The sequence below is a fragment of the Fistularia commersonii genome, chromosome 10, assembly GCF_037954325.1.
Source record: "Fistularia commersonii isolate RoL2024-O1a breed Wild chromosome 10, RoL_Fcom_v1.0, whole genome shotgun sequence".
Classification (NCBI taxonomy): Eukaryota; Metazoa; Chordata; class Actinopteri; order Syngnathiformes; family Fistulariidae; genus Fistularia; species Fistularia commersonii.
Genome location: NC_141293.1, coordinates 10499558 through 10514467, shown reverse-complemented (window position 1 = coordinate 10514467; position 14910 = coordinate 10499558). Strand labels below are relative to the sequence as shown.

At 42.6% G+C, this 14910-nt stretch overlaps 1 protein-coding gene across 1 annotated transcript in view; it reads right to left on the bottom strand.

The window, feature by feature from the left end:
• Positions 1 to 6424: 6424 nt before the first annotated feature.
• fhl3a (four and a half LIM domains 3a) overlaps positions 6425 to 14910 on the bottom strand; it is a 31942-nt gene continuing 23456 nt past the window's right edge. Inside the window, exons 2-6 of the mRNA XM_086153691.1 lie at positions 13536 to 13700; positions 11934 to 12108; positions 9188 to 9357; positions 8862 to 9048; positions 6425 to 7942 (exon numbers count right to left, since the gene is read on the bottom strand). Of these exons, the coding sequence (XP_086009817.1) occupies positions 7791 to 7942; positions 8862 to 9048; positions 9188 to 9357; positions 11934 to 12108; positions 13536 to 13691 (840 nt within the window). The 5' untranslated portion in view covers positions 13692 to 13700 and the 3' untranslated portion in view covers positions 6425 to 7790. The remainder of the gene's footprint in view (positions 7943 to 8861; positions 9049 to 9187; positions 9358 to 11933; positions 12109 to 13535; positions 13701 to 14910) is intronic.

The window sequence follows — 14910 nt, the reverse complement described above, 5'->3', positions numbered from 1 at the left end:
TTCCACTTCCAGCGTCGAGTTGTGAACTCGTCTGCTAAATGTTGCATGAAAGTGATGAGGACGCCTCTCCTAATTTGCACATGCATTCTTAAGATGTGGTGCGGCAAGCTCCCAGGCCCTCACTTAAAATAACTTTAGTTGACTTTTATGAGTAAAAAAAAAAAAAAAAGCACAAAATATAATTTGATGATCCCGGGTGCTTGATTGGAAACATGTGCGTTGTTCAAACCAGACGTTCTCTAGAAAAAAACATTTTGCAGCAATGAAAATTAAATGCCTCTGTGTTTGGATTTCCTGTCACTTATTACAATTCATTATTCAATTTTGAAATAATCTATTCCTTCAATGTATAAACAGCATCCAAAACAGCAGAATTTTGACTTTTAAAGTTATTCTCAGGTGTAAAGGTTGTCAGTTATTTGCCTCTTGCATTGTGACAACTTACATATGAGTGAAATATTATGGGACTTGGCTGCCATCTTGAGAGAATCCTGTCTCTGTGAGGTGAGGAGTCTGATGTCTTATTCTGGGAAAAATAAGACATAGTAAAATAATAATCAAATTCCCTCATACTCTGCAATCAACCCATCATGGATGAACCATGAGAGGTAGGCTGTCGCCCACCAGCGCCAGGAGAGAGGTTCGGGGTTCAATGTCTTGGTGAACAACACTCCGACACACTAGGAGGAGCTGGGAAATGAACTGGGAATGTTGGGTTGCCAGACAATTGCTCTACCTCCTGCGCCACGCCGAAGTAAAACAAGTATAAATAAATAAAAGTATAACAAAAATAAATAAATAGTCAATATTATCCACTAACTGCAGTCCGATTGTGGCTGTTCTTAGGACAGTGACACTTCGCAGAACTGAGCCGGGAAAGGAAAACCAAGCCCGTAGATCAGACTCGTGCCTGTAGTTCTGTGATGGCAGCGCTACCTGGACGGGATGCCTTGTGTTTGTGGTTCAACAAGAAATTCAGCTTGATGATATTGTTCATTAGCGCTTCTACCTCATATCAAGAAGGTCTCTGGTTTGATTCCTGCATGGGGCCTCTCTGTGGAGTCTCCATGTTCATCCAATCTCTGCTTGGGTTCTCTGGTTTCCTTCCACAGTCCAAAAACATGCAATAGAGTCAGTGGAGACCTTACGTTTCCCAGATGTTTGAATGAGAGGGGGAATGACTGTTTTTCTCTATGTTTGGTCCTATGACTGACTGGTGACTGGTCCAGGGTGAACACCATCTCTCCATTGACAGCAAGGATAGGCTCTAGCCACCCCAACAACTGCAACTAACTGCAAGATAAGCAGTATTGAGAATGAATGAATGAATGAATGAATGAATGAATGAATGAATGAATGAATAGATGTCTACTGGCCTCAGATGGGAAGATGAACCATTTTATCCCTGGGTTACTTTGAGAAAAAAAAGGCAGCGCACCTATTTTGGAGGATTGGTTCAATATTGCATCTGAAAGCAAACAATATATAAGTTACCTTATATCGTGTAATTTTCCTTTCTTTTAATCTTTTTTTTTATCTCATCGGCAAAATAGTGCCATCTGTTGGATATGCAACTGCAACTGCATCTGAATGCAATATAAAATATCTTCTTTGCAAAATAAAAAGAGGAACTCAATAGATTTAAATGTTTAACCTATGCAGTGGACAAGAGCATTGGTGGGGAACATTGACCTCCCAACATCTGTATTATATGGGGAGGTGGAATCCCTCAGTGGCTGAGGGGGACTTGCGAACAGACCCATGGGTCCTGCGGCTTGAATTTTTAGAGCTCCTTGAAGAAAACTTTTCTTACCACAAACCACTGTGCATTGTGTCTCATAGCGTCTTCTTCTCCTTTCCTATATCTGGTCTGGCTAAGTCATCAGTGTGGTGTTTTTCTTACCCTGCTTATGCCCGACATCAGCAAGGCACCAATGACCCAGCTGCAGCCGGTGGACGCCTACTCCCTGGCAAATTTCTTCCTCACGTTTTGTACGGTTTAAATTTCAAAATCAATCACCGCCATTACTTTAATGAAATCCATGCCATGTTACCAAATCTGACCAAATGTTAAAGACCAAGGACTGCTGGAAGCTGACATTTTTCTAAACTTTTTGGTATTTGTGGCTGATTTATTTATTTGTTTATTTTTTCACTTTTTTGGTTCAATATCTTGATTATTTTTCCCGATTGGACACAATTTATTGCTCATTTTGATGTTATTTCCTCATGTGTGAATTTTATTTTAGCCAGCCCAGAGTTTAATGCGCTGGAAAAAAAAACAAAACAAGATCAGTCCCAGAACATTTCTCTTCAGGGTTCCAGAATACCATTCTAGAGAATCCAGTTTCACATCCAAAAAATTGTAGGATGCTCCAAGGGGTTTTACAAACACCTCCATACCTGACTGCTTAGAGTTCATCAAGCAATGAAGTTCGGGGGCTGGAAATGAACTGTCAGATGAACCTGATTTCAGCCATTCAGGAGAATAAAATAGAGGCAACTGGGAATAAACATTCATTCATTCATTCATTCATTCATTCATTCATTCATTCATTCATCCTTTATTTAAACTGCTTATTCTGCAGTCAGGGTCGTGTGGTTGCTGGAGCCTATCCCCGCTGTCATTGGGCGAGAGGCTGAGTTCACTCTGGATTGGTTGCCCGTTGCTCACAGGACCACATGCAGAGATACACAGCCATTCGCTGTTACATACACACGTTTGGCCAATTTAGTGTTTCCAATTAACCTGCTGTTCGTTTGTGGATTGTTGGAAGAAATCCCAAAAAACACAGTGAGAACATGTAAACTCCACACAGAGAGACCCCATGTCATGTTGCTGGGTCTAAACATTCTCATGGTCTCAACTCAAAAACTCAGCTCACATGTGGTTTCAAAGCGCTTCACACTGGATAGTCATCTTCTATGTCTTACCAAAAGACACTTGGATATGGAGCAGGAATCGAACCGCCAACCTTCCAATTGGAGGGATGCCCGTTCTACCAGCTGAACCACCACTAACTTTTAGGGATGTTTTAGGTGCCTCTGCTGGGACAAATGACACACATGGAAACCAGTAAATATTTTTGAAATGAGCACCATGATAAACTTTTACTGCAAAGTCTTTTTGGATCCAAAACAACCTTCAAATTTTTTTTCCCCAATAATCAGCATCATGTATATTTTACAGATAACCACAAATCAACAGCTTCACCCCCAGTAACAGCATCACCCTACTTGGAGAACTAGAATAGGGTTGCCAGGCTCAATTAAAAACCCACTAATTCGTCAATCCTGTTTACAAGCCAGATGTCTTTGAGGGCTCTCAGACATCTACGCTCTCAAGTCCAATCGAAGCCACTGGACTTGGTTTTGAGGGCCGAGAGGCCTGTACTTTGTACCCATTTGGCTACATCGGGGCTTCGGTCTGACGAAAAGCTCATAAAAAACACCAAAACCGTTGTCCCTAAGTGAAGACAGTGTCTAAGTCCTCTTCATTGTTATTGGTGAATTCTGTGCATTCAGTTGAATCCCTACTCAGCGGATGAAACCACAGAAATGCCAGTCAGAATCACTCTTACGGGGCCGACTGGCAGGTACACTGCGCTCACACTCTGGTGGGTTGCGAACCTTTTTGTGTTTGATCAATTGGAGTAATTATTCCAAGGCACCCCCAGTTTGCCTCGATCCAGAAGATTAAGACGGCTCCGGAACGGTGATAAATGCTTCTTACTGTAGGCTGAAAACGAACCCGCTCGGCCGAGTCTCGGGCAGAGCAGACAACTGGGAATGATAAGGATGAGGTATGTGCTAATCATCCTTCGCTGCTGGTTTTATGGACCAAACCTTCTTGAAACCATCGGGAGCTGAGCCTGTTTTAACATCTCCGTATCTGCCGGACTGCAGAGCTTTTTATGGACTTAACAAGTAGCCCTCATGTGTCTCGCATTTCGAGGCAGTGATTCACTTAAGACGGGATAATAGCAATGTGACGCGTGGTGAGGTAACGCGAAGACAATTCATGAGCAATGAATGCGGACGTGATTGTCTGCTCTCCTTTGGCAGAAGGCGTATTCAAAATTTCTTCTGAGAAATGATGGATTTGCAGAATAGAACCCCCCTCCGAGAGCAGAGCTTTGTTTCTTCTCCCTCGCTGTTGGAAATCAGATGTAGTCCAAGAAGCATCCAGACTCCCCAAACCGGGACAGCAGTCATATTCTTGCATAATAGCTACACTGAGCCATTAGAGTCGTAGCCACCGCCGCTGCCATCACTGCTACCGCCCACAGCGAGCTCCACTGCGTCATGTGTGGTCAGCTGCTTGGGGCTGGGGGTGGTGGTGGTGGCGGACTGCAGGCGGTTACTAGACACACATTCCAAATGTCATCAAACAGCAATATCCTCAATGGCATTCATACAGTATGGCATTCTTCATCTTAATGAGTATGAATGCAATGCGTATAGAAGTAAATTAGTGATGGAATCGGCCGATAGCGTTTGTGTGTGAGGGTAAAGTCCAACAAATGTAAACCTGAAGTACTTGGAAGAGAGAAATTTAACCGCAGTCTCCTGATTCAACCTGCATTAAGAGCATAAAACCTCATTTGGAGGCATTGTAGCTGATATTTGAGTTTTGGAATTCAGAATTCAGAGTATTTTTGATGGAAGCTGGTAGAGCTGGCGTCCCTCAAATTAGAAGGCTGGTAGTTCAATCCCCTCCTGTCTGCATGTCGAGACACTGAACCCATAGTTACTCCTGATGGCCTGGCAGGAATATTAGTATTTGACCATACATGAATTTCTTTTTCTCTTTTAGCACTTGCAAGTGCTTTTCAAACCGACTGTTGCTCTGATCCAGGCCCTGCTGGTGTCTGTTGACGTCTGTGTATGTTTAGGGTGGTTTATTACATTACTCTCTGATATGGTCCATTACTGCAATCCAGTTTAATGTGTTTTATTAGTATTTTAATTCATTTTAAACCTTGCTACATGTTATTCATATCTTTCCGAGTGTAATCTGATATATATTATGGCTTGTTTGATTTATTCAATTATTTTTCATGGAATTTTACTCCTACTTTTCTCATCATATCACTAACTATTTAGTGTAATTTGGCTCAACAAAGCCACTTCGATATATTCAGTGTTAGATGAACTCATTATTTGGTTTGGCTAAAAAACAAACACGAAAGGGTGTAAGTCAGGATTAATTTATACACAGGGCTGTTTGAGGATATAGCGATCACCTTTTGACAAATGTGCGCTAACTGATAGCAGAACTCCTAATACTGCAAAGCGTTGTCGTACAACACTATCACACACAAAAGTGGCAGTTTGATAGCGTCAGATATATTTGGTTTATTTGACAGAAATATCATCTCCTGATTATTTTAATCCTTTTCTTCCTCTTTGAGGAACAGATCAGTGTCTGTTATTGCTCTGACGGATGATGTTAGTTGTGTTACGAAAAAGTCAAAGCCACTCGTCACTCCTACGCAGCGCAAGGATTTAAAATGAATGAAGATTTAAAAACAAATAGAGTTTAACTTTTTTAGCAGCTTCCCCGGGGAAACGCTACATGGAGGTCCTTGTTGTGATCTTTTTTGTCGGGTGAAGCTCTGCCCTCAGCGCAAGGGGGGCCATTTGTTTCAAACCCCCTGTCATCGGTCACTCGGCACATCTCAACCCCCCTCCATCTCGCCAGTAATGAGTGTAAAAATGTGACCCGTTCATCGGCTACATTTGGCGTACGATACGGTTCGCATCTCCTCGGCACTCCCACCGACCCCTCCTGCAAGCTGTCACCTCCCAGCTCGTCTCCTCCTTCCAATAAATCCGGAGAGGCAGTGCACGGAGGTGACCCCCTCCCCGGTGAAAGTGCCATGGAGCAACTCCAGATGTGAACATCCTCCCTCTTGTCTTTCTCTCTCTCCCACACTTTTTTTTCTCTCTCCTGCTTCCACAACTAGCACAACCCCCCCCGCCCCCACCCCCCTCAGCCCTTCCCCTCCTATCCCCCCATGCAGCTAAGAGTTTTCCATTTCCTTTTTTGGTGAAAAAATCTGAAATGGAGGAAGGGAGGAGGACATTTAACCGATTCCAACAGGAGCGCGTATTTGGCAGCCTCCGTACACAGGCTTCATCAAGGTGACAAAGCAGTCGACTCAGCATAAACATCGGAGCATTGAAACACACTCCGATGCGGAGATATGAGCCGACCTGACACGCGTGTCTTCTCTCTTTCTTAATTACATGTGAACTCAACGTCTCGGCCTTCTGTCAGCGCGTTTTGGATTCAAGTGAACACACGCTGAGTTTTCCTAGAAAGCTTTACAAGCACATCTGAGGGATGCTCCCTTGCCAGTAGGCAAAAAGTCATGACCTCTTATGACCAGAAACAGATGCTTCATTAAAACCACAAGTGTAAAAACTGTGCGGATCGGCCCATTTATTTCATAAGACAAGTATACTAGAGATCGTAGCATTTAGCCATATCAGTTATCATCTGATTTACAGTAAGTTCATACTGTCAACACATCGACGGCCTTATTTTCCATTTCAAAAATGCACATTTGCCAACTCTGACTCACCAGCATCAAAGCTGAAATAACAATTTTTTTTTTTTTTTTTTTTTTTTTTTACTGTTTCTGTTTTTAACAAATTGACACATAATACAAATAATGAATAAAACAGTAAAAAAAGACAGACATATAAAGGCAAAGGAAGACATGCACACTCCTGCATCACATAGAAATGCATTTCAACTTCTTTTGGATTATAAATTCCGGCTCTTTAAGCAATGGTGTTTAAAATAAAAAACAAACAAAAATTTATTTTATTACAGCAAATAGAAAGGACAGAAAAAGGTTAATGTAGAAACAAAAGGTGTTATTGCAACATTCAATAAGCAGATAAATGACAAAGTGGTCTGTGAGCCTTGTGCCGTGGGTTGGTATTGTGTTTTTATGTGCACATAACATGGTAGCAAGAGAATATTTATTTCAAAGTGCAAAAAATACTTTATTGCCGATGTCTAAATTGCAATGACTCCCTCTCTTAAAAAACCTCATCAACAAACGAATCTGAATTTCCTCTCGTTTTTTTAAAGCATTTCATATTGCCCCGATTTCTGCCATGCCTCCTTCTGTGTGACAAAAACTGCTTATCCGTCAAGACACACATTACGGAACGGTGACTGACATGTGATCGAAAGTAGCAGTTGTTATACATTTATAAGAGCATTGGAGCAAGTCAATACTCTGAAAATACAGGCTGAGGTTTCTAAACCCAAAGGTATCAGTGTTGTTTCATTTTTCAATAGCTCTATCTCCATTTAATGTGTAAACCTAATGGTACATAACATTAGGCCTTTTTTTTTTTGTTTGTTTTTTTGTTTTTTGCAAAGTGACTCGCATTTTGCATTTACCTGGGTCACATTACCCAAACAAAGCATTGTGTTACTCTCAAGGCACTCGATAAACTTTGCTCCGCAAAATTTTTTTTTTTTTTTTTGGAAAGGATGCAATCTTGGTTGCTTGTTGAAAACACTGCAGCATCGAAACAGGATTTGTCGCTAACTCCTGGATGAAAACTTAATCCAGACAGGAATGAAGAACTGATCTCTTCTTTAAGAAAAAAAAAAAGGAAAATAAAGAAAAAAATGACCTGAGAGAGGCAGCATTTGTAAGCCTGTGTTACCTTCCTCGGTAATGACTTGGGGCTCTTCAGATGGTTCTTACAAGGGTGAGAGTTAAGTCAAGGAAAAGGCGAGCGGTGAGTGGAGAGTTGCTCTATAGGTTGTTGTGGCAGTCGCGGCAGAGGATCCTTTCACCCTCGGGGAAGAACCCGGCGCCCACCAGTGAAACTGAGCACTGGGAGCAGGTGAAGCAGGGCTGGTGCCACTGGCGATCCTCAAACGAGATGTACTTCCCCCCTCCAAAACCTGGGGGGCAGGAGATGGGGGGAAATGATCAAATTACAAATTTATAACATTTGAGCATAAAGAAAGCCCAACATTCTTTAACACGAGGAGATTTTGAGCTTGAGCACCCCCTATTGGCTAAAACACGGCTGCTACAATTGAATGTGGCTGATCGTTGAATAGGGTTTTTGATGGGAAAGGTGTTGGTTTTTGAGTTTAAGCGGGATAGGCTGTCAAGTAGGAGCACATTAAAATACAGATGTTTTTGTCTTGAAAATTATAAAAAAAAAATTAGAGGTTTAGCGCGATCATACACAGCAATAGTGTAGCATTACAGGCTGCAGCAAAAACAAAACAGGAAGTCAGAAATAGCTGCATGCTAACTCTATGATCTGGTGGGATCACATGAGTGTGTGCAGACCAACAGTGGCTAAAATGCTCATGGAATTCGAAGCTGAGCTTTTGTTTTTTTTTTTTAAATAAAACTGTGCTGCAGCTGGATGTGGCCCATCCCGGTGTAACCGTGAGATGAGTACTGTTGTTCTCACGTCACTGGATCAGGTGGTTGGATCTGGGACAAGATCATCCCTTTTCATCTCTTTGTCTGTTTATGTTTTAAAGAAAATCCATTGCAATGCTTTACTTTGCCAGAAAATCAACCAGGTGACACCTAGTGCAAAATACATCACCCTGTCCAGACAGCCAATCATATCGTCACCTTTTCGAAAGACATTTTCTCAAGTAATTTCATGGAAAAATATTTTTTGGCCTCTATCAACCCCTAATTCAACATAATTCAACATTTTTTGTGTTTTCTGAGAAACTTAAAAAAAAGTTAAGCCGATTATTTTAAGAAAGTGACTGAATATATTCAACATTTTGTGTTGACAATTTCTTGTATCAAATTATATCCAACGTTACACACAGAGTTGTAATCTACCTGTAATGGGTTTGCTGCAGGCCTCACACTTCTTAGCATAAAGGCTGCCGAAGCACTTGAGGCAGTAAGGGGTGTCATCTCGTGAGGTGAAGTGTTGACCGGCCAGCTGCGTTTTACAGCTGGTGCACACAAAACACTCTTTATGCCACGGCTCATCTCGATAAGTCACTCCGCCTTTAGCCACAGTCTGGAAAAGAGTGTCATCGGAGGATAAATAAATGCATAAAAATCAAACACAAGTAAATAAATCTGCAATTTTTTCTGCCACCGACAACCGAAAGAAACAGGCAAAAGCCAGGAAAAGATAAGATGTCCATCCGGCTTGCCTTTTTACAACGTGTGCAGCGCGGAGCAAACTTGTCCTCATAGCAGGGCACGCAGTAATATTCGTCTTTGTCGGGGATGAAGGACTTTGAGCCAATCGGCTGCTCGCAGCTGTGGCAGATGAAGCAGCCCTCATGCCATGTGGAGCCTGCGTACTCGAGCTTCCTTGTACCTTGAAGACAAAAAAAAAGAGATGGCAGAGGTTGAGATGGAAACAGAATGGTGGATATAATGATCGGTGTGTATGTCGTGACCTTTCGTTACTCTCTTGCTGAATTTCTCTTGCAAAATGCATTTTCCTGCATTTTCAGCATGAAATTCAATTCTAAGTCAGAACAACCAGTGAACCAGTGCCTAAGAGGATAAAAAATGCAACATCTGGCGTTGTTTTTTATCAGATCAATCAGAGAAGCAAAAAATGCTTGAGAGGAACTTGTTTTAATGGTGCCTGGCAAAAAAGAAAAATAAGCATATCTTCGCTTTTGTCACTGACATAAATCACTCCAGCGACGCAATCGATGCAACAAACCATGTCATATATCCTCATCTGTTGAGTCGACTGTGCTATTAGCTGTGGTCTGTGCCTTTCCAGCTGAGATAAGATGTTTATAGTCACTGCTCAGTCAGGAGGCAATAACAACACACCACCCTCCACCTAGAAAGCCCCAGTGCTTCTTTTCTCTTCGTCTGGTTTGTCTGCCAGCACTGTCGATGACGAGGTCTTTCCATTATGAGTTTCTGAAGCCTCCTTCTTTGGTTGGAGTGGGACTTCTGGTCCAGATCACTGTGAGCCCATGTGGTTGGATTTCCCCCTGCGGGAACTCACACCAAGGGGCAAGTGTGGTGGAGGCACCTCAACACCAAATTATACTTTATTTGAGCAGAAAAGGTATGATAGAACCAGAATTTAGAATTGGCAATAGATAGATATGGCAAGAGATCAGATGCTTGAAAACTTGCTCGTAGGTTTTTTTTCTGGTTCTGAAACAGCCTATAGTATATTCCTGTGGCAGGAAGAAGGTCCACCCTTGAATAAAGTCTGGAAAATTCAGATGGTACCGAGTGGCGTAAAGGCTCCCACTGTGATGGGTCGTCTTCTACCCCCAAGCCTAAAGCGATGTGGTATTGGCAAATGGTGCATGACAAGAGGCCCCATTCTGTAAGCGCACCACCTACAGATTTTCCTTCAGGTTCTGCAAAACCTGTTTTAAGAGTCTCTGGTACATCTACCTTTTTGCAGTAGTGATTATAATCATGAGGGTTGATTCAATCCTGGTCAGGGGCCATCATCTCAAGCGGACTCCCTCCAAGAACTCCAGAGGTTCAAGGCCTCTCCTTTTTAGCACTTGGTTCCTCACATTGTTCTGGTGGTTCCAATGGGTCCACCTTTTGATACACTTGACCTGGTGAATTTAACCACAGCACATCCCTTGCAGTTCTCTTATTGGAACTGTGCCACAATTCCATGAACTAGTGTCCACTCCAATCCACACTCACGGATTAGAGGGTTGTTCATGCGTGGGGGCAGAGTCGGAGGTCTTCTTCAGTCTGTCAGAGAAAGTGAACAACTCCAAGGTCTGAGTGTTCTTTGCTGTTGAACCATGAACCAGTGGCCATGGCAGTCAGAATCTGCAGGTCCAGAGGTATACTATTTGGATTCTCCTTGCAAACCCTCAGGCAGGTGAACACAACAGATGGATCACTTCTCTTTCTTTCAGGAGGGATGTAGGTCCAGCTGGAAGCTAGCTCTATAGCTGCATGCTCTACCTCTGATGAAGGGTGAGCAGCAAAGACACCGATGTCATACAGGAAGCTGGTAACGTTAGGCTACAATCTCAGACTGGGCAACATGTGAAGATCATTTCAAAGGAGAAACAGCAAGACCTTGGGCTGAATGCATTTAAAGAAATGTCACATTCATGTAGCATCTCAGATAAGATATGACTGTCCATATTTTCAACGACAAAAGACCGCTCCACTTGAGTTTTAGTCAAAGTGTAACAGTACTGTGTCACACACACTCCCTCGACCATTTGATACGGTCGTTGCCTGTGATAATATTTACTTCTCAATGTGACTCCGTTGTGTTTAACTTAAATTAAATGGTGTATGGTACAAATGTGACCTCCATAAATACTGCTGTGCTAGTTCATGAGAGCTGTGTAAGCTGCTGCAGGCTCTGTAATAACACACTGGCTTATCGCTTATCATCGTCTCCTGGCTGCATTTCAGCCATGAGGATCTGGCTTGCAGTCAACAAGTGAGGTCGGCTGACAATTAGCCAGGTTTGGCCCAAGTTACTGCTCGGGCTTAGATGCTCTCTCCCTTTCTTGCCACCCTGTTTTTCATAAAACCTCTTTCCTTTTTATATCTGCTAGATCTCTTGTTCCTGCTTCCTGGAGTTTGCCATGTCATCATTTTCCGAAGTTATTTGCCTATAGCTTGAAATTTGAATTTGTATACTACATGGAAAATAAAATGTGGGGCAGTGAGGCTAATGGTTAGTGGCTGATTTAGGCGTCTTTTTGTTTTGATCATCTCTGCCTTCGTTTTGCCTCGTGATCTAGTTCAAATCCTGTTTTTTTTCCCATACTTTACAGAGAGTTCTATCCACACAAAATGAAAAAAAGAACAGCAACCTAGAGGGCAAATAAAACCGAACCTTACAAATCTCCAGAAGTCCAAGCATCTGAGCCCACTTAGGTTCCTCTGAACAAAATGCCTCACCCCACCTGTTTTCCTCATTACCTGGCATGACAATCTTGTCGCAGGCCACGCACTTGGAGGAGAACTCATTACAGTAGCAGTCGTTGCAAAGCAAAGCCTCATCCTGGCTGGTGAAGGGCTCGTCCGCCAAAGAGCGATCGCAGCGGAAGCAGCGGAAGCAGTGCTCGTGGTAATGCCGGTCTTCATAAAACAGCTCCTGAAAGTAGAGTAGTGAGAAGTCGTTGGGTTTGCAGTTTGTTATGGGTGCCATTGTAATTAAACCTTACTTGGCACATGAGTCATTTTGAATTATCCGTACAGCTTATCCTGTACTCGGGTCGCAATGGATGCCGGAGTCTATCACAGCTGTCATGGAGTGAGAGGTGGGTCACCCTGGACCAGTCGCCAGTTGTTCACAGTGCCACATATAGAGACATTCAACCCTTCGCCCACTCATTCACCCGTCTGGGAAAATAAAGGTTCCAATGAACCTCCTGCATCTTTGGAATGAGGAAGGAAACCCATGCAGATATGGGGAGAACATGCAAACTCCAAACAGAAAGGGCCCCCTGTTGGAATCAAACCTGAGGCCACTGTAACGCCCATCATCGGACCTCTTGGTTTGATATCCTATTATTATTATTATTGTAAAAATCTGTGGAAATGATTGACAGCTGTTGCACCAGCTCTGTTTTCTCATTTCAAAAGCCGTTACAACCTTTTACCATCCCATGATTCATAGCCATCTGACCAATGCATAGCAGCCGAAACATTTACTTGAGGAAACCGTAAAGGTTTGTTTTTATATTTTTTCTGGATTCTTTGCTTTATTCTTTTTTCTAAGAATGACATCATTTGACGTTGGCATGCCGTGGGGTCTGAAACAGGGCCGGTGGTCCAGGCTCACATCCCATGCCCTGCACCCAAACATTTTTAAAGTCATTGCTCAATCCCTGCTTGATTAGAATGAATGCACAGTTATCTGCAAGGCGCAAATCCAAGAAAACCCTTAATTTTTTTTGCGTCCTCTGCTTACGAGGGTGTCGATAGCTCATTGGCCTGCTAAGCTGAGCAAACCACTCAGCACTGTTGCCACTCCAAGTAAGCAGTGTATTTAGTGTATGTGGCTCCTGAATGATCCACTACATGTCAGCATTTTCAACTGAGAGAAGATTAAATTGTTACTTGATTGGAATGGAGAAGGAGACATTCTCTCATACTACTACATTTTTACAATCTTACACAAAATAAGCTCATTGGCTTAAATGAACTTAGCGGAAATCGCCTGTATAATTGCGTGCTAAATTGGCCTTTACCCTGTCAAGACACAAAAAATATATAGAACACTGCTCATTTAGCACGAATTATGCATCATTAGCATGACATAACTTCTGTTTTTGCCATCCAGAGCCATGTCAAAACATGGTTGAATGGTTTCACAGTGTGGAAAGGCTTAGATCATACGTGGGACGCATTCCAGAGCATGGATTACAGGAAACGAGCGCTGCCAGAAACATGGTAACGGTACTGTTTTTGTTAATTTTACAAAAGAATGAAGAAAAGTAAAAAAAAACCAACACAATTCCATATGCGCTCACACTTTGCCGAGCGCATGTCTGGTCGCATGGAGGTGAAGGCCCTTACCCTTGCGTCATGGCCGATCAGCTCTTTGCACTCGTCGCATGTGTTGGAGAAGAGGCTGTCGTAACACGGAATGCAGTACGGGCTGTTGTCCGATTGGATGTACTTGCGTCCATACAGGGACTCCTTGCAGTTGTCGCAGTCGAAACGGTCGGCCATTTTTGCATTCTACAAAAAAAAAAACAAAAAAAAAAAAAACGAGACAGCGAGGAGACGCTGATATCAGCAATGGTTTAAATATTCCAACAAATCCAAATGAGGGTAAAAATAGGGGGCTGAGATAATGGGGAGGAGGGGAGAAAAAAAGGAGTCATCTCCTCCAAAACTGCAGTTGGACATCATTTCAGACTTTCACTGCCAAGACTCGCGCTGTAAATACTTGTACCAGGCCTGGTCCTGAGCTCAATCAAAACATGCAGCCCAATTAAGAGCAAATGGAAAAAGAAGGAGACATTTATTGCTATGTAATGACAGCTCAGTGTATAGACTAGAGGGGGACTCACTACACTTTACTACCACCCTCATAACCTACAAATGCAAGATTTAAACACCCTTCCAAAATAAAAAAGATTTTTTTTGTACCCAGGGATTAAATGATGCATCCTCACATGTGAGGCCAGTAAACATTCACCCATCCATCCATTCACTCATTCTTATATCCTGCAGTCATACGCTGAGAGGCAGAGCTACGTGTAAAGACAAACAACTATTCACCCTCTAATTCACACGTCATCTAGGAACATACAAACATTCACCCTCTCATTCACATGCCTGGGCTTTTCAGTGTCTCCAATGAACATCTGAACCTCCTGCTTGTTTTTGGGCTGAGGGAGAAACACAGAGGAAACCCACGTAGACATTGAGAATCAACACAGAGAGGCCCTCAGTCAGATTCCAAACGGGGACCTTCTTGCAGTGAGGTTGAACCGCTAACTACTGCATCTCAGTGCCGTCCCGGAAGTATTATTTACCTGTGAATAGTTGTGAGGCTGGAGTCTGTTTGTGTTTACGGATGCACATTAACATTTCAGATCTAATAAGTGTGGACACTTGAAGTTGCTTTGAAGCGATTAACTGTCCGTGTAATTATTTAGCTGCAGTAAACGTACATGCTGTTTGGATTCAGTTCGTGCATCATCAACAAACACAGGTTTTGTTGCATGATTTGCACAAATATGGCCCTATAACATTGCAAGGACATTTCAGCAATGAGGTCAAGTTGCTACAACCAGCTTTCCTGGTAATAATTATCAGACATCAACAAATCACATGACAAGTGGGGACTGTACTGCCTGTATACATGTAAACAAATACGTAATGAGCGCAGCACCAAAAGAATCCGTACAAAAACACACAGCGTGAGGCAGAAAAAAGGACA